The sequence below is a fragment of the Alnus glutinosa genome, chromosome 2 (genome assembly GCF_958979055.1).
Source record: "Alnus glutinosa chromosome 2, dhAlnGlut1.1, whole genome shotgun sequence".
Lineage (NCBI taxonomy): Eukaryota > Viridiplantae > Streptophyta > Magnoliopsida > Fagales > Betulaceae > Alnus > Alnus glutinosa.
Window position 1 is genome coordinate 39,286,875 of NC_084887.1, and position 17,558 is coordinate 39,304,432.

The 17,558-nt window shown below is 35.3% G+C and overlaps 2 protein-coding genes across 3 annotated transcripts; one reads left to right on the forward strand and one right to left on the reverse strand.

Moving 5' to 3' along the window:
- The first annotated feature begins 58 nt into the window (after nt 1–58).
- Nucleotides 59–6,192, forward strand: LOC133860124 (probable magnesium transporter NIPA8). Of its 2 annotated transcripts, none has more exons than XM_062295787.1 (14): nt 59–319; nt 877–1,170; nt 1,948–2,035; nt 2,124–2,185; nt 2,309–2,394; nt 2,491–2,564; nt 3,640–3,742; nt 3,858–3,986; nt 4,088–4,187; nt 4,313–4,432; nt 5,121–5,211; nt 5,287–5,347; nt 5,565–5,661; nt 5,748–6,192. In XM_062295787.1, exons 2-14 carry the CDS (start codon nt 1,078–1,080, stop codon nt 5,955–5,957), a joined length of 1,314 nt encoding a protein of 437 aa, XP_062151771.1. In that variant the 5' UTR covers nt 59–319; nt 877–1,077; the 3' UTR covers nt 5,958–6,192. The 2 variants fall into 2 exon arrangements, with proteins under 2 accessions (XP_062151771.1, XP_062151772.1); XM_062295788.1 differs by having other exon boundaries at nt 1,024–1,170.
- Nucleotides 6,193–10,668: 4,476 nt separating this feature from the next.
- On the reverse strand, nt 10,669–11,666 carry LOC133861012 (uncharacterized). The gene has a single exon (XM_062296704.1). The coding sequence runs from the start codon at nt 11,447–11,449 to the stop codon at nt 10,781–10,783; it is 669 nt and encodes a 222-aa protein (XP_062152688.1). The 5' UTR covers nt 11,450–11,666; the 3' UTR covers nt 10,669–10,780.
- Between the last annotated feature and the right edge of the window lie 5,892 nt (nt 11,667–17,558).

Consider the following 17,558-nt stretch of genomic DNA (forward strand, 5'->3'; position numbering starts at 1 on the left):
GGCGTTGGGTAAAAAAGACTGGTCTAGTCGTCTTGAAAAGTATCACGCGCCGTATGCTATTGACTCTACAACCTCTCTCTGTCTCTCTCTCCTCCCATCTTGGACATTCGTGCTTGCTTTCCTGATTATTTTGGGACCAAAAGATTGATATAATAATTCTTTTTATACCAACATAAAAAGTGTGTAAAATTAGTTAATTGTTCTTCTTTTGGCCTTTGGATCCGCTGCGAGACTCGAAGCAATCGAATCCTTACAAACCAAAAATACCCCAATTCTTTCTTCTTCTGCTTCTTCCATTGAGAAGTTGGTTCCTCGAAAGGTAAAGCTCCGAAGCTCCTTCCACCCTTTCTCTTCTTTTCCTTGTTCGTTTTTTTCTTTTCTGCTTATCAATGATCTCAAAACCAACAAAAAAAAAAGAAGAAAAATCTGTTATTTCCTGTGATTTATTTGTTTGATGCCCTCCCTTCAATCCATGCGCTAAATATCATGCCGTGATTGATCTAGTCATCTAGATTGAATCGAATGCTGCTCTTTATTAATTTATTTTTGATCATTTTGACGTGTCTTAAGATTATTCGTTTTAAACGTTGATGGAACCCAGGAATCTGTCGCCAATTAATAAGCTAATTTGGTTCCTTCTTTTGTCCAGATTTGTTGCCATATAACTTATGGTGTTCTTCTCCAATCCTATAATTTTAACTACTTTTCCATTTAAACCTCCCTTATTATCTGAAAACAAGCTCTAGATTTGAATATTGCAGCTGCATCTCTCTTCTTTCTTAAATCTTAATTGATATGGAATTATCTTTGGCAATCGTCGTGCTATCTTTGTCGAAGCATGGATTTTTTATGTCTTAAATACATGATCTTGTGCAGGAAAAACAACTCACAATATCATCAAGTTCTTATGCTGATGTTCGGTTGAACTAACTTCTGTAGCCTCATCAATCCATAGATGACTACTCATCGGCTTTTGAGCATTTGTTACTCTATTATGTGACAATTCGTAACTCTAAACCGCAGCTTCAGATTCAGTTGCATGCGGGATCTCCTTCAGGGCTTCACATCTTTTAAGCCATGGGGGAGTGGATCATTGGAGCCTTCATCAACCTCTTTGGCAGCATTGCCATCAACTTTGGAACAAACCTTCTTAAATTAGGTCACAACGAGGTATACTTTCCCGCCATCTAATTATTGTGCTGCAATCTTATATCCTAATTTTCCTTTTTTCTTTTTCTTTTTCAATTGTATAGTTACTTGTTGGAGAAATTTGGCTTATGCAGTATCTTGTATAGTACTCGAGCATTTTTATTTATATGTTACACATGCAGTTGATTGAGCATGCGGCAGTATGTACGAAGCACTAGTTAGTAGTTACCTCTTTCGGCAGGATGATCCTGATATTGTTTTCACTATATGTTCTTAAAATCTCATTAATATAGGAAAATGCCTCAGTTCTCCGAGGTTGTGAAATGTGATTTATTTAGTACAGTTCTGAAAACAGTAACCCAAGGGGTTGGCTCAAGTGGTAAGGCTTTGGTCTTTGTGGTAGTCCCATGAGGTCTAAAGTTTGAATCTCCTTGTGTGCAAACAATTCTTTGGGGCAAGCCCGCCGGCGAAGCCGGAGTATTACCCGATCCGTGTGAAGGGGACGCTTTACACGGGTCTGAGGTCTACTTGACAGGGGTGAGTACATGAAGTGGCTCTGCCTTGGAAGGGCTCCTTGTCATAAAAAACTAAAAAATAAAATAATAATAATAATAATAATAATAAACAGTTATGGGAAACAGTCAAACAATTGAGCTTATTGTGAACATGAACAATTCTTACCTGCTAGAACTCATTCTATTACGGATTCATGTTGTTAATATGACATTAAAAGAGCATTCATTTTCATCTTTGCATCATGATGTAAGCTATTGATACATCTGACTATATTATCTGTAGAGAGAAAGGCATTCTATGCTAGAAAGTGATGGAACAAATGGAAAGCTGACTTTGAAGCCTATAATACACTTCCACACTTGGAGAGTGGGTAAAGTCAACTGTCATTCTGCTTAATTCTGTACATGGGGTTTAGTCCTGCTTTCAGTCCAAAATATATAGTGATTCTTATTTTGCAGGGATTATATTTTTCCTTCTTGGCAATTCCCTTAATTTCATTTCCTTTGGATATGCTGCTCAGGTAAATACTGATTATATATCTCCAGGCCTTCTGAGTACATGTTTAAAGAGGGACATGAGTATAATTGTGTGCAATAACTAGGTTTATCTTTTCTTTCTAATTATTTTTTCCCAACTGATGCAGTCTCTTCTTGCGGCCCTGGGATCTATTCAATTTGTATCAAATATTGCATTTGCTTACTTTGTGTTGAACAAAATGGTGACTGTCAAGTATGTAAAAATCTGAACTGAACTTATTTTCAGAACCATAACATGGCACACCACTTTATTGTCTCAGACTCTTAAATGTTGCCTTTTGTTTTACAGAATACTGGTTGCCACAGCTTTTATTGTCCTTGGAAACATTTTTCTTGTTGCTTTTGGCAACCATCAGTCTCCTGGTATGTGGCTCACTTTTGAGACATCTGTCTCTTTATTTCATGCATACTGCCGTATGCACTGCCTATCTTCTGAACCATATTTTTTGAGTTATCAGTATCAAGCACTCGAATATTAATGTTGTGTGATGTGTGTCACACCCTCAAAGTTAGGTTTTACGATCCATCATTTTGCCAAAAAATTGGTATTGAGCACGATAGGACAATGTTAACACAATCCCAATAGGCAACTGCTATTCATTCATTTCATTTTGTTGTAGTGTGTGTAGTCAGGCACACAAAGAGATATACCATGCTCATCAAGAACTGAAACTCCCATTTAACTAAATCCTAGCTCTATCACATTAGACACCCAAAGAGAGTGCCATGTTTATTACTACAGTTTCTAAAAGAACAAGAAACGGCTCCGAAGAAAGAAATTGGGGTTCCCAATGCTTCTTCATACCCAATTAGATGCGCCAACCTCGGGATGCTTTACTCCTAACCCCACAAGGTCCCGAGACGGAGCTTAACCTGAGTCTTTCTGACGGATGTTTGATTGGATAAATCATTCTATATCAATTTAATCATGAAAACTATACTATAAGCGCGGTAGCCTATCATAGTACTTAGAGATAGACCCCCTATATATCACAATGAACTTATGTAATGAGTGGTAAATTCCAGATGATAAACTAAAAGCTTCGGCTGTTAGAAACAGTATTATTTATTTTGATAATTTGATAAACTAAAAGTTTAGGCTATTAGAAACAGTGTTATTTGTTTTAACAGGAAGAAAATGTGGAAGCATTCTGCTTCTTCCACTGGGAACTTAATGGACATGCTATCTGTGTATATATATATATATATATATATATATATATTTTGCATCGTTTGCTTGGAAGGCTATGGGTTATAGTCAACGTTGTTCCTACCTGTGGTAACAAGCAACAGCCAAAAATATACAAGCAAGTGATTTGGATCTAGCATGCATGAAAAGAAAGAAAAAAAAAAGGCATGTGTTAAATGAGCCCATACATTAAATAGCTTTACCAATCAAATAAAGAAATTAATGTTTGACTATATGTTTCCATTTCAGTTTATACGCCAGAACAGTTGGTGGAGAAATACAGCAACATTACCTTCCTTTTTTACTGTCTGACTTTGATCTTAGTCGTTGCCTTACATCACTCCATCTATCGGTGAGCACTGTGAGCTGACTTGTTTGCTATTGTTATGTATCTTTCTTTATTTATTTGATTATAATGTCAGCACGCTTCCATCTACCCTTTTATAATCAACATGTTGTATATACAGGAAAGGAGAACTTATGCTTGCTGTTTCTGGGCAAGACCTTAGACCGTATTGGCATATGCTGCTTCCTTTTTCCTATGCTATAGTTTCAGGTGCTGTAGGATCGTGCTCTGTGTTATTTGCAAAATCTCTGTAAGTTAGCTACCTTGGACATCGTTGCTCATCTGAGATAACCAATAAAATTGTGCAGTTATGTTTTTCTAACTTCAAAGTTTTTTTTTTTTTTTTTCCAGTTCTAATCTGTTACGATTGGCCATGTATAGTGGTTATCAGTTACACGGCTGGTTCACTTACTCCATGCTTCTTTTATTTCTTAGTACAGCTGGATTTTGGGTAAAAATTATACCAGAAATCCTTTTTCCCCTTGGTTTCCAAAATGTTACTTTGGCTCAAATTTAATGTTTGTTCTATCAAACTTCTGTATAAATTCACACATTCTATTTCTCCAACTAATGCAGATGACAAGGTTAAATGAAGGATTGTCACTGTTCGATGCAATTCTTATTGTTCCTATGTTTCAGATTGCTTGGACTTTCTTCTCCATTTGTACAGGATTCATATACTTTCAAGAATATCAGGTACGTTCTCTCAAAATTATGTTTTGACCATGCAAATAAAAGAAATTCTGCTTCATATGGTTTAACGACAAAGAAGACCTAGGAGGGAGGGAGACAAAGAAGACCTAGGAGGGAGGGAACAAAGTTGGTCAGTGAGGGGAGGGAACAAATTTGGTCAGTTGGGTCTTGTTTGAGAGTGTATGGGACATAATGGGTCTTTGGAAATATGAGTGCTCAATTTGTCTCACCTTCACCTCTCCATGAATCAAGCTTCACCCTTAGACTTCTTGGGATGATACAATAGGAAACCCTTTTGTCTTGACTATCTTTTATTTGAGAATTTAATACCTTCATTGAATCGCATAATTCCAGTGTATGGTTGAAGATATTCAGCTGATGTAGACAGTGGCTTCGTCAGTTTGATGGTGTTCTGTCTAGACACAAATAATATGCAGCTTGATGCTTTTGATGTAGGTATTCTTGATAGAGTAATACTACAAACTACACCCTTATCTCATTGAGCAGATGTGGCAGTGTCCATCAGCACTTGGATCAATCATTGTTTTAAAAAAATTCCAAAAAAAAAAAAAATCAAAAGATTGATGGGCACTATCACATCAGCTCAGTGAAATGGGGTGTAGTACGTAACATTACTCTTGTTGATGATTTTAGCTTTATTGCATGCTTTATCCTCTGTTCCTCAAAACAGGTACTTGATGCACTAAGGACGACAATGTTCATACTAGGAATGATGTCCGTCTTTGTAGGCATTTCTTTGCTGGCACCTGATGAGTCCAAAGGTAATTTGATTGTGGTGGCTGCTAATTTTTAGGATCCAGAGGATAAAGATCTGAACTTATTCAGAAAATTTTCAGGTGGTGAAGTCAAAGACAATTCATCTTTAGTTTCTGAGGTGTCTTCAACAGAAGTGGACAGGTATGATACATTCTTTGACATACTGTGAAAATCATCTCTGTTCATTCAGTCTTTGAGTTTGAAACTATCTATACTCTTTACAGGTTTGAAATAGAGTAAGAACACAAGTAATTACTTGAGAAAAATAAGTTTTAAGCTATTCAACTGGTCCTAACTCAAACATAGATGTGTTCAACTGTGGTTTCACCAATGTCGGCTGTGTATTTATCTGTTTTAGGCTGGTTGAGCCATCTGAAGAGGCACACAGTAAAGACACACGATCATTTGTGCAAGGAATGCTGATGAAGACTACAGATATAATAACCAAGGCAAAGGTGCTGCTAATTGGCATGAACAAATCCTTTTCAATGGTAAATACGAGTTGATAATTAACTATATATGACCTTGTATCTCTTTGCAGATATCACTAGGTATTGGAGAGGATTCAATCAATGCATCTGCAGGTCTTGTGATGCCCATGGTGTCATCAAAGATAACAGGCTTTAGAGGAAGTGGGTTCGACCGGGCTAAGATTCTTTCCATGAGAAATTCTGGTTGGAGCAAGATCTCGATGGATGAAGATGGTGAAAAAATGATAAACGCAAGACCAGCGTTCTCGGATAACCTTTAATAGGAGTAGCAACAAGTATTGATGTCTGCCGGGAAGATTTTATTTTATACTCCTCTCTTTAGCGGTACAATTGTTTAGGGTTCATTGTTTTACCAATCGAGAATTCTGCTACTCTCAAACGTGTGATATACCCTTACAGCATTGTATATACTGGCATACATAATCAAGAAAAAAAAAATGGAATGGCAAAAATTTTGTTGAATCCCTATATGGGATTGAATCTATAACCCTATAACTTTATGGTCTGTTTGGATTTGCAATTTTAATTAGTGCGATTACAAGTTGTGATTTTAAAATGTGCAATATGAAAATGTGATTTTTAAAAATATAGTTAAAGTGTTTGGCAAAATTGTTGTTTGAGATTTAAAATCGCAGTTTAGTCTTTAAAATTGTAATTTTTTTAAAATGTACCTTGTTGCTTATAATTTGAAAATGTAGATTTTCTATGGTTTTCAATTTGTATTTGTTTTAAAAACTCAATCACAAACGATTAATTTTCCAGGATTTGATTTTAATTCACACTTTTTATCTATGAAATCTAAAGCCAAACACACCCTTAGATAAGTGTACCAAAATTTTGTCTTGCAAGAGCAGGGTTTTATGGATCTTCCCTTTGCAGAGGGTCGTTTACATGATCCAATAATTAGGATGGTCTCGGATTGATAGGTTTTTTATTTCTCTATATTAGGAAGTCAAGTTTTTTGGTCTTTTTTCATAATAGGATTTCATTAAGATTTTTAGCTACTAACCCAACAAATCAAGAAGCTTGTAGAATGTGTCATGGTTTTCACCTTTTTTTTAATTTTTTTTTTTTATTATTATTACTAATTCGCTCCCAACGATATAAAAAATAATTCAAATAACCTTTAAAATATGTCAAAATAGCAATTTAGTCGAGAGGATAAATTTCGTTCAAACACTTTAGAGATTCCCTTGGTGAATTCCGCTTTCATGCTTTTTAAAAGAGAAATGATCAAAACACTCACAATGTACAACAATGATACAACAACAAGACACATTGGGGTGGGACCCAATGTGTAGGTCTCACCTCAATGTATCTTGTTGTTATACCATTGTTATACTCTCAGAGTACAAGGATTATTTCTCTTTTTAAAAAAAGGTCATGATTATTGCACTACAAGAGTGCATAACATGGGTACTCCCTCCCTCACACGAGGATGGGACCCAATGTGTCTGGGTCCCATCCTCGTGTGAGGGAGGGAGTACCCATGTTATGCACTTGTTGTAAAAGTAACATTTTCCTTTAAAAAAAATTGACACATCTTCCGTTAAAAAATGGACGGCCAACATTTAATAAGGCATTTTTTACTCAAACGAGTCCTTATCCCTTATCTTATTGGATTCCGCTTCCATGCTGCTAAAAAAAAATAACCCCATATCTCCCGTTAAAAAATGGAGATAAGTTATTTGTATATATACTGTACACAAGTGTGCACATAATATGTACAAATATCTTAGCCTAAAAAATGGGCGGCCAAGATTTAATAAGGCACCTTTTAGTCAAACGAGTACCAGTGCTTATCTGAGTACGTTAACCGGCAGAAAAACATCTCCTCTAAAAAAAAAAAAAAAAAAAACAACAACAAAACTACCACACGCGGCCGGCTTCTTTCTTCTTTCCCACTAAGCAACAAAGATTTGTGCTTGTGCATCTCCATGGACTCCAACTCCTTAGAACTCAAAGTGTCGTCCTGCAAAGATCTGAGAGGATTCAATTTCTTCCAGAAACTCTCAGCTTATGCACTTGTCACAATAGCCAGCGATGATCCACACAAAAAACTGAAGCGGAAACAGCAACAGAGAACTCCGGCTGACGGAGAAGGAGATGGAAATCCTGAATGGAATCACGAGATGCGCTTGGATTTGAGCGAGGTTTCATTTGAGGATTGTGACCACTTGTTTCTTCATTTTGATCTGCGGCATCAAGGTGTCATGTTTGGAGACAAGAGCATCGGAGAAGTCCGCGTGGTCTTCAAGGATCTGATCACCGAAGAATCCAACTTGGGTGTTGTCCGGTCCGTGAGTTATCAGGTCCGGGGTAATGATGGCAAACCCAATGGCGTTTTGAGTTTCTTCTACAAGGTCAGTAGAAATGGTACCGAGAATAATAATATTATAGGAAGTAGTAGTGGTACTTCTTCGCATGAGATTCATTATCCCACACTAGATGTTGAAAATGATCTCTCCGAGGAGCCTTTCTCTGCGGCACAATATTTACAAGAGTATCCGTCCGGCCGGTCCCATCACACAGTCACTAGTTACTATCCCCCAGCAGATGCCTACTATCCGCCACCGCCACCGCTGCCCCCTCCCTTGTTTCCCCCACAGGCACAGCCGCCACCGCCGCCTCCCATGCTGCATGGTGCGTGTTACCATGGGCACCCTCCTCGTCCACACAATATGCATCCATGGGCACCCGAGGTGTACGAATCTGGAGGCCCCGGCGGATCGGCACAGTCACATGATGGCGGAGGGACGTGGTCAAATGGTCTTAGAGCTGGAAGGTATCCCCCTGCTTCTTTCTGGAATGGCAGGTGAGGTGGGCTTTTGTTTAGGTAACATATGCCTTATTGCTAGCTAATGGTCTCGACTTGGACTCGCTAGCTGTTCGTAGTTATCTCAATTTCTCTTCACTAGCTAGCCAGTAAGACTCTTAAGAGTAAATTGTGTAATGATATGATATGGTAGGTAGCGTGCCTCCAGCCTCCAGCCTCCAGCCTCCAGGCCGGGCCCAGGCTGTTCGGATAAGGCTTTTGGTTTATAAAAGGATTTATAGATGGATTCCAGTAAAGTTTTGTGCATTAATTATGCATTACTGAAATAGCTTAATTTTATTTAGAACAGAAGTTTCATTCAATTCTGTCTATAAAATTATTATATTAATTAGGTATCTTTTGAGCATGTAAGAAATATATTTAATTAAAAAAAAATCATATATTTTTTACCAGTTAAGAGCTACGTACGTAACAGTTTTATGATCAGATAAGTTTGAAAAAAATTTCTCCAATGAAGTTTGGGGAAAATTTTCGTACAAGGAGTAGTGAATTTCGGGATGTCGTAACTTTCATCCATACATCAACAACTAATTCTTTCCCTTCTTTTTAAGAAATAGAAGATTCTATTGAAATTGTGAAAAGATTATGCCCTAATTATATTAAAGGAAGGAAGGTTCAAGTTTTTTTTTTTTTTTATTTACATGGCTGTCAGTCAATAAATAGGCTCTCATATCACAACTGATCATGACTACAGACTACAGTTGGTTGGGATGTCTACGTTAAATATAAAAGGTTTTTTTTTTTTTTTTTTTAATTATATATTGAAACAATATTTCAAAGAAACAAATAAATATGGTTTAAGCATTCCTTTTAGCTTCAGCACCGGTAGTTGGAGACTTGACGTTTGAGCAACCATGGATTCCTATTTCCTGTTCCTTCTAAGCCTACCAATTAAGAGAATAAAAGTTAATTCCTGTCCATAACAAAATAGAGCTAGCTAACGTGATCGAGCGAAATAAAGTAATTAAAGACATATATATATATATATATATATATATATATATATATATATATATATATATATATATATATATATATGCTGATCAACACACCTACTCACCATGGATATATATTTTAATATACATCTTTGGGCTTCATTGTCCACCTTAATGTGGGTACATTAATTGTACTCAACTCGGTACCAGTTTATGTATATTGTATATATGCTTCTAATATTTGAATTGGGATCTAGCTCCTCAAATTAGGCTACGAAACTCCCTTAGACATGTATATTGTATATATGCTTCTTATATTAGAATTGGGATCTCCTCAAATTAGGCTACGAAACTCCCAAGTCTAAGGTGTTCGATCGAACAACTTAAAATTAAAGTGCAAAATTGATATTGAAATTAAAAGACACCAGCTTGAGCCCTAGCTAGGCTCTCTCTTATTCCTTGCCGAAATTTTCTATAATATATATATATATATATGATTAAAGGACAATTAGAAGTAAAGGCAAAGATCCCCCATAGGTAGGCTTGTTTAGCCCCGGCCTCACTTTATATAGCTCTACCTTTAGTTTTAATTAACTATGGCTCAAACTTTAGCTTTTGCTATTGCACGTTTTACGTACCTTAAGAGTCTTAGACTATAATCTTTGGTTTGTATTTGTTTAGCTTTAGTTTTTTTTTTTTTTTTTTTTTTTTTTTTTTTTTTACATGTCCACGCAAGAAATAAAAAATGATTCGAACTAATAATCTACGCTTCATAAGGCGTAGTTCTCAGCCGATTAAACTATTAAGCTTTAGTTCTTATATGATTTTCAACATATCTATTAAAAAAAAAAAAAAAAAAAAAAGTAAAGGCAAAGCACCAACAGGGTTTTTTTGGAATGATTTCGATCTGCAGCGAGTCAAGTGGGAAAAGGTGGGTGGCGTGAGCGTTGGTGGGCCTAAAACGCAAAAGCAGAAGCAGATATGTTATCGTTTCCATGTCTCCACTACTAGTAGCATCAAATTAACACATTCAAACCAGAGACCTGCTGTAGTACTGTCATAAGGATTTGGAGATATATGCATGTTGATGCTCCAAATCCATACATCACACTATCGCTAGCTAGCTATGATCATGATCATCCAATTAATATTCATTAATTAAAAATCCCATGCATACTACATATATGCAACAGCTGGCCGGAAGAAATACCAATAGGCAATTAATTAATTAAACAAATGGAAAATGGAAAACAAATTTAAGTCACAATGATGATTTACATATATATACTTGATTGGTGATGTTCATCAGTACTTAATCCTCCTCTGGCAAGCATCTCCTGGTACTGCAGTATGTAGTTGCATGCGGCTGGCTTTGTACCCGTAGTTGCTCATAAAAGCGTCTGATGAATTCCTCAGCCTTGTCATCAACTTGTCCGATTCCTCCCTCAATATTCTCACTCTCATCCTCTGATGAATAATTAGAAACCCTTACTGAAAATGGAGAGAGTAGCGGGCTACGCTTCTCTCCCGGAGCGAAATCATCCAATCGAAAGTTGAATGAGTACTCCGGGGTCTTGGGCACCAAAGCAATGGCGTTGCCGCCTTGATGATGATCAGGTTCGTCTTCTTCTTCTTCTTCTTCTTCTTCTGTAACCTGAGGGTCATTGATGCAGGGAAAGTAATGGTACTGTTTGCGCTTTGGCACGTGGAAAAAAACAGGAGCAGGGCTGTTGCTGCAAGAGAATTCGTATTCCTGTATGCCGGAGGCAGCACGTGCGGCGTTCTTAGAGAGATGGTGATGGGAATTAATGAGGTTGCTTAATGATTTTCTGAGCAGTTTCCCTCTCTTCATCATCAAATTCATGTCCATGATCATCTTCCTCTTTGATATCAGTCCTTTCCTTATCATGAAGAAGCTGATCCTCAAAACATTCCATAGCCTCTTGGCTATAACCGGAGAAATTGAATGAAGCTCCTCCATATATATATATATGATCGAGCGAGCTTGTTCAATCGATTCGCTCGATCTAGAATATATAAGAGATAATATAGCTAGTAATAAAAAACCAAGCACAACGAAATTAATTAAGATCGAAGATAAAGATGAGAAGAGGCAGGGAGGGTTTTCTTTTCTTGTTTCTGCGAGGTCTAGGAAACCTCGCAGAAGAAAAGAAAACCCTATGACGATTTATGAGATCGATCGAGAACATGGTTTGGATATATTTTATAGCTGGAAGATGATGATCGAGCTCAAGCCTCAAGTGATAATTATTAATTAGTATTGATTATTTTAAGAATTAAAGTTTTAAAGAAGCCTTGAAGGAGAAGTGGAACGGAAGGGGCCGGGTGCCGTCCACTTCCAAAATCGAACGGCTCCTCGATCGCCTCCTAATTAATTAATTAATTTCCCTTTTTCGTTTTTTTAATCAAATAAATAAAAAGGTCGAATACAACATAAGCAAACAATATTGTTAGTTGAGCTGTTGCTTTTGCAACGGTTCACATATTATCTGGCAAAAGCAAACATAGGGAGAGCCTCTCGATCTGTCTTTTTTAAATAACGGGAAGTATATATTTCATTCAACTAATTAATTTATTTTTATTTTGTGTCTTTGACTCTTGATTGTCTTGATTAATGATATTAATTTGAGCAAGGCTAGAGATACTAAATTTTTTATCAAGAAATTGATACTAAGATGATGTTGAGTTTATTCATTAGTACCCGTAACATTTATTTTTATTAATTATTTTGATCATTTTCTATAAATAACCTCAACCTCATCTTGTCTCTTTTGATTTCTTGGTTTTGTTTCTTTGTAGTTGTTCTTTATTTGTTGATTTCGAGAGGTATTTTGGTTTGAGTTGAGAAGTTGAAAGTGTGGATTTTTATCAATGGGTGAAATGAGAGAGCTAGAGAGAGAGGCGTGAAGGGGCGAGGGAGAGCAACAGGATCCTCTTCAGTTGAGTTTCAAGTAGAGTCAGTTAGTTATGTAGGAGGATATTTTTTTTTTGTAATTATACATATTGTGAAATTATAAAAATACCCTCATGTATAACTAACTGACTCCTCTCCAATTCCTCTCAGGATCTAGCTCCCGATGGAGATGGAGTGCTCAAGAGGAAGAAGAAGAACAGATTGAGAGAGGCAGAGAAGAGGGAGCCTTTATTTTTTATGTGTTATATTAATGTATTGAGTATTACCGTAGCTACCTAGAAGTTTAAAAAACTTTTAAAGAATCTATTATAAATGTATTTTGATAATTTTTTTGAACTACTTATAAAACACCTCCTAATGCTAATAGTGCTCCCGAGACTTAACCCCTGATAATTTTTTTTTTTATATAAGTAACCCCTGATAATTAAAATACACACAAATCCGACACATATATCTCTTTCACGAGAGAGTCGCCAGATTTTTCAAGTTTCGAGCTAGGGGAGCGCGAGAATGAGGTGGCGTGACGTGGGGGGTTGTGAAGGAGGGAGAAAACGCCACATGATCTAGCATCTGGACAACAACCAAAAAAAGAGAGCCTCTACATTAATATATACGTACAGATCATTTTATAAAACAAATTAAATCATCTAGGATTGAAGAACTAGTGCAAGGGAGAGTGGCATAAATCAACCTCTCGCTTTCTTTGATTTGAAAAATGTACGTGCTGCTGCTTGAACTTTATATTCCCTCTTGAACCTTTCTGTAATTATGGAATTGTTCATATATATATAGCTGTTGTTTTAAACTTTTGAGTTCATGCATACAGACTATTCTTACGTCGTCCGTCACAACTGAGGTAATTGTTTGCATTTATTTTTAGGGATAATTGTACCGTTGGTTCCTGTGGTATACCATAATTATTTTTTACTCCCTATGGTTTAAAAAGTTCATGGGAGGTCCTCGTGATATGCAATAATTACAAATCGATCACTAGCGTCAAATTCTGTTAAAATTTTTAACAGATTCCGTCAAATTCCACGTCAGCGACACGTGTCGCCAATAAGATGGCGACACGTGTCCACCGTAATAAAAAAAAAATAAAAATACTTATTTTAAAAAATAAAATTCAAAAAAAAAAAAAAAAAAAAAAAGGCTGAAGGGGCCAGCCACCCCTTTGGGGGTGGCCGCAGGGGGGGGGGCGCGGCCACCCCCAGTGGACGGGGGTGGCGCGGAGCCACCCCAGTGGCCTGGGGGTGGCCAGAAAGGCCACCCCTGGAAGATCCATGGGTGGCCATCGGGCCACCCCCAGTGGCTGGGGGTGGCCGGCCCCTTCAGCATTTTTATTTTTTTTGTTTTTTTATTTTTTTTAAAAAAAAATAAGTATTTTTATTTTTTTTAATAAATTTTTATTTTTTTATTACGGTGGACACGTGTCGCCATCTTATTGGCGACACGTGTCGCTGACGTGGCATTTGACGGAATCTGTTAAAAATTTTAACAGAATTTGACGCCAGGGATCGATTTGTAATTATTGCATATCACGAGGACCTCCCATGAACTTTCTAAACCATAGGGAGTAAAAAATAATTATGGTATACCACAGGGACCAACGGTGCAATTATCCCTTATTTTTATCTTAGGAAAATAGTCGTTTACCTATCTATCCACCTATTTATTTCTTTATTTATTTTACTATTTGCTAGACAGTTGTTTGTGTATCATTTGCGAATTTGAACACTATTTATTCTTTGGAAGTCAATTTGTGGATATAGAAGAGAGGATCCGGCTTGTATGCGGTAGTTTTGAAAACTACCGCATAGATGCTGTGAAAGTTTTAAACGGACTAGATGACGTTTTTATTTTTTCAGTGACTTCACATCGTTCTATAGCAAAACGGAGCGGGGTTTTTTTTCTTCTTTTTGTTTTTGCCTCTTTGTTTTTGGCCATATCTCATTTTTCTCAACAATCACATTCTCATTTTTCACCATATCTCTGTGTTCTGCCAATTGCAGCAAAAACCTGCAGAAACAGAGGAAGATTCAAATGGATAGAGCTTTTGTTTGCTCCATATGGCAACCCGACCGATTCATATAAGTGAAAGTTCTTGAAAATTCTTCTTACCACAAAAGCTATATATACTTGATACATAAACATAAATAGACATTAACATTTTTTATTTACCCTGGAAATTACAGAAAGATTCCACCCAAAAAGAAAATGCAGGGAGAGAGGGGTTTTAATTTTGATTTTTTAAATTTTCCGTACAAAAAAAGTAATGGCCCATGTTTGTTTTTTTTTTTTTAATCTTTTCTCGAAATAAAAATTTGAACTCAAAAAAAAAATAGATTTAATCATTTTAAAAAAATCACTCTTTTTGTAAGTTGTTTTTTTTAAAAAAAATAAAAATTGATAAACATAATTTTTGTCATATAAGGGAGTCAACAAATCACCCTCTAAAACAAATTTTATTTAATAAATATTGCATACTGAATCTATCGATTAATTTTAATAAAATCTTTATCCAAAATTTGCGATCCAAATTATGTTTTCATTCAATTTAATCAAGGTTTTTATAAAATAGATTAAAAGAGTTATATAAAATGGTAGGAAAAAAAAAACTACATATTATATTTGATATATACTCTCTATTACGAAAAAAATTATATCATAAACATTGGCCATTACTTTTTTTGGATTTACTAACCGATAAATTCATATTGCTTTATAACCTTATCAATCCAATAACCTACAACAAAGAACTGTGAAGGTGGACGGCCAAGATCTGCCCAAATTTTTTTAAAAAAAAAAATTAATAATAATTGGTGTTTGAGGTGGCTCGCAGGCCACCCCCTCTCCAAGGCAGCCACCCCTTAAACACTAATTTTTTTTATATTTTAAAAAATAAAAATAAATTTTTGTTTTGTTTTTAGTTTTTAACTTTTTAATTTTTAGTTTTTTAATTGAAAAATGATACGTGTCAGTGGTATTATAGGCATTTTCGTCAAATTAGGCCTTTTTGAAATGTTTTGGTAATTTGGGGGTTCTGAGTCCAAGCGTTGGTAATTTGAGAGGCTATCCATAAAATAACTGGTAGTTTGAGGGCTAAATTGTAATTTTTTCATACCATTAATATCAGTTACCATGTTCTTCCCAATATATATATATATATATATATATATAAAGAGTAATGATTGAATACCACCCAAAGATACAACTTTTCACCACTTTACATATGTGGCAAAGTGGTCCCCACTACTTTTTAAATTTTTTTTTATTTTTTAAAAATAAATTAAGGTAGGGGACCACCTTGCCACATAGGTAAGGTGGTGAAAAGTTGTATCTTTAGGTGGTATTCAATCATTACTCATATATAAAAGCCCCTTAAAATAGTCCATTCAATTTTCAAGTGTGTTAAAGTGACTCATCAAATTATCAAAGTGTGCAAAAAATGTCATTTTTTATTATATTCCTATAATACCCTTGCCATATGTCATATTCCATTAAAAAAATGAAAATTTCAAAATCAAGGAAAAATAGAAAGATTAAAAAAAAAAAAAAAAAAAACTGAAGGGTTGGCTCCAGCCACCCCTTTGGGCTAATGGGGGCGGTTGAGCCACCCCAGAGTCGATCTGGGGGTGGCCGAAACCACCACCAAAGGCCTTGAGGTGGCTCTGTCGATCCCGTTTGACATGTGAAAATAGAGATTTCAACGAAACTTTATGGTCTAATACCATTAATATCAATTACCATCAATTACCATCAATCCTACAAGTGTAAAATAATAAAAAGAGACCAGCTTAATCTTTTGACAATAATCTGTTTATAGTCTGTTTGTTAATTTTTATTTTTTTATTTGAAAACAAAAAACAAAAGGGAGAAGGAAAATGGTTTTAAAAACAAAGCTAGTACTCTTTCTCTTGTGTGAAAGATTGAAATTTGGATTTATTGGAATTTTGAGTTTGAATGATTTTTTGTTTCCACTATTGAGTATTCCATTTATTTAGTGGATTTCTTCTTATCCTCTGTTTGTTTCAGAGTAAAATATTTTCGTATTTTTTGGTGTTTGGTATGATTGAAAATAATAGTCAAACCAAATATATTTTCGGTTTGACAAAAAAAAAAAAACTTTATTAGTTTCGAAAAATGATTTACATTTTTAAATTCCGTAAATTATTTTTCGAGTTTGTGTTTCTCCTTCTTAGACTGCTAAACCATTGTTAAGCCATCACCGAACCACCATCGGTCCACCTCCGAGCCACCCTAGACCATCATCAAACCACCTCGAGACCACCACCGAGACACCCCTGGACCACCCTCAAATACCCACCAATAAATTATTTTATATTAATATTTTTATGTTGTGAATAGAAATTGATTTTTTATAGGTTAATATGATTGAATGAAAATATATAAAAAAAAAAAAAAAAAAAAAAAAAAAAAAAAAAAAATCTATGATTTATCGTTTGCGAGCTAAACGCCGGAAAATGTTTTATGCAGAAAATATTTTTCTGAAAATTGATTTCTCTGTAAATATTTTAAGACGAAAAACATTTTACGCCAAAATAAATGGAGCCGTGAATGTACTTCAACCGTGTAAATTCTTGCTTTCTCATATGTGATTATTTTGTGTTATTTTATTGTCATCATGATCTACTGCACACCAATTTCCAAATTATATTTGAAGTTTCGGGTAATCTAGTTCATGAAGTATTGACATAAGAAGATAAACAATTAGGAAAAAAAAAAAAACAGAGAAGAAGAAGAAGGAAAAAAAAAAATAGTTGAAGCACTAGCAACAGTTTTTCTTAAACTTTTCATCAATTTAGAGAACTAAACCACTTTTTGCTTCCCTATTTAAATGCACTCCATAATAGTTTCCCTTATTATTTCCCAATACTATTTAAGTATTCTTTAAATTAAATGCTATAAGAAAGAAAAATTATTTAAATATGTTTGTAAATAAATGCTAGAGTAATAAGAGAGAAAATATAATTTATGTCATATTAAAATAATGTTAAAGGAACCACTTTTGCTTTCCTAGATTTGGGTACAACTTTTGATTCCCTTGGTGTTTCCTTAATTTATGAAACAATAAGGGAATCTAATTCAATTAACTTTTTATGAGTTTTTCCTACATCCATTTAAGGAAGCTTCT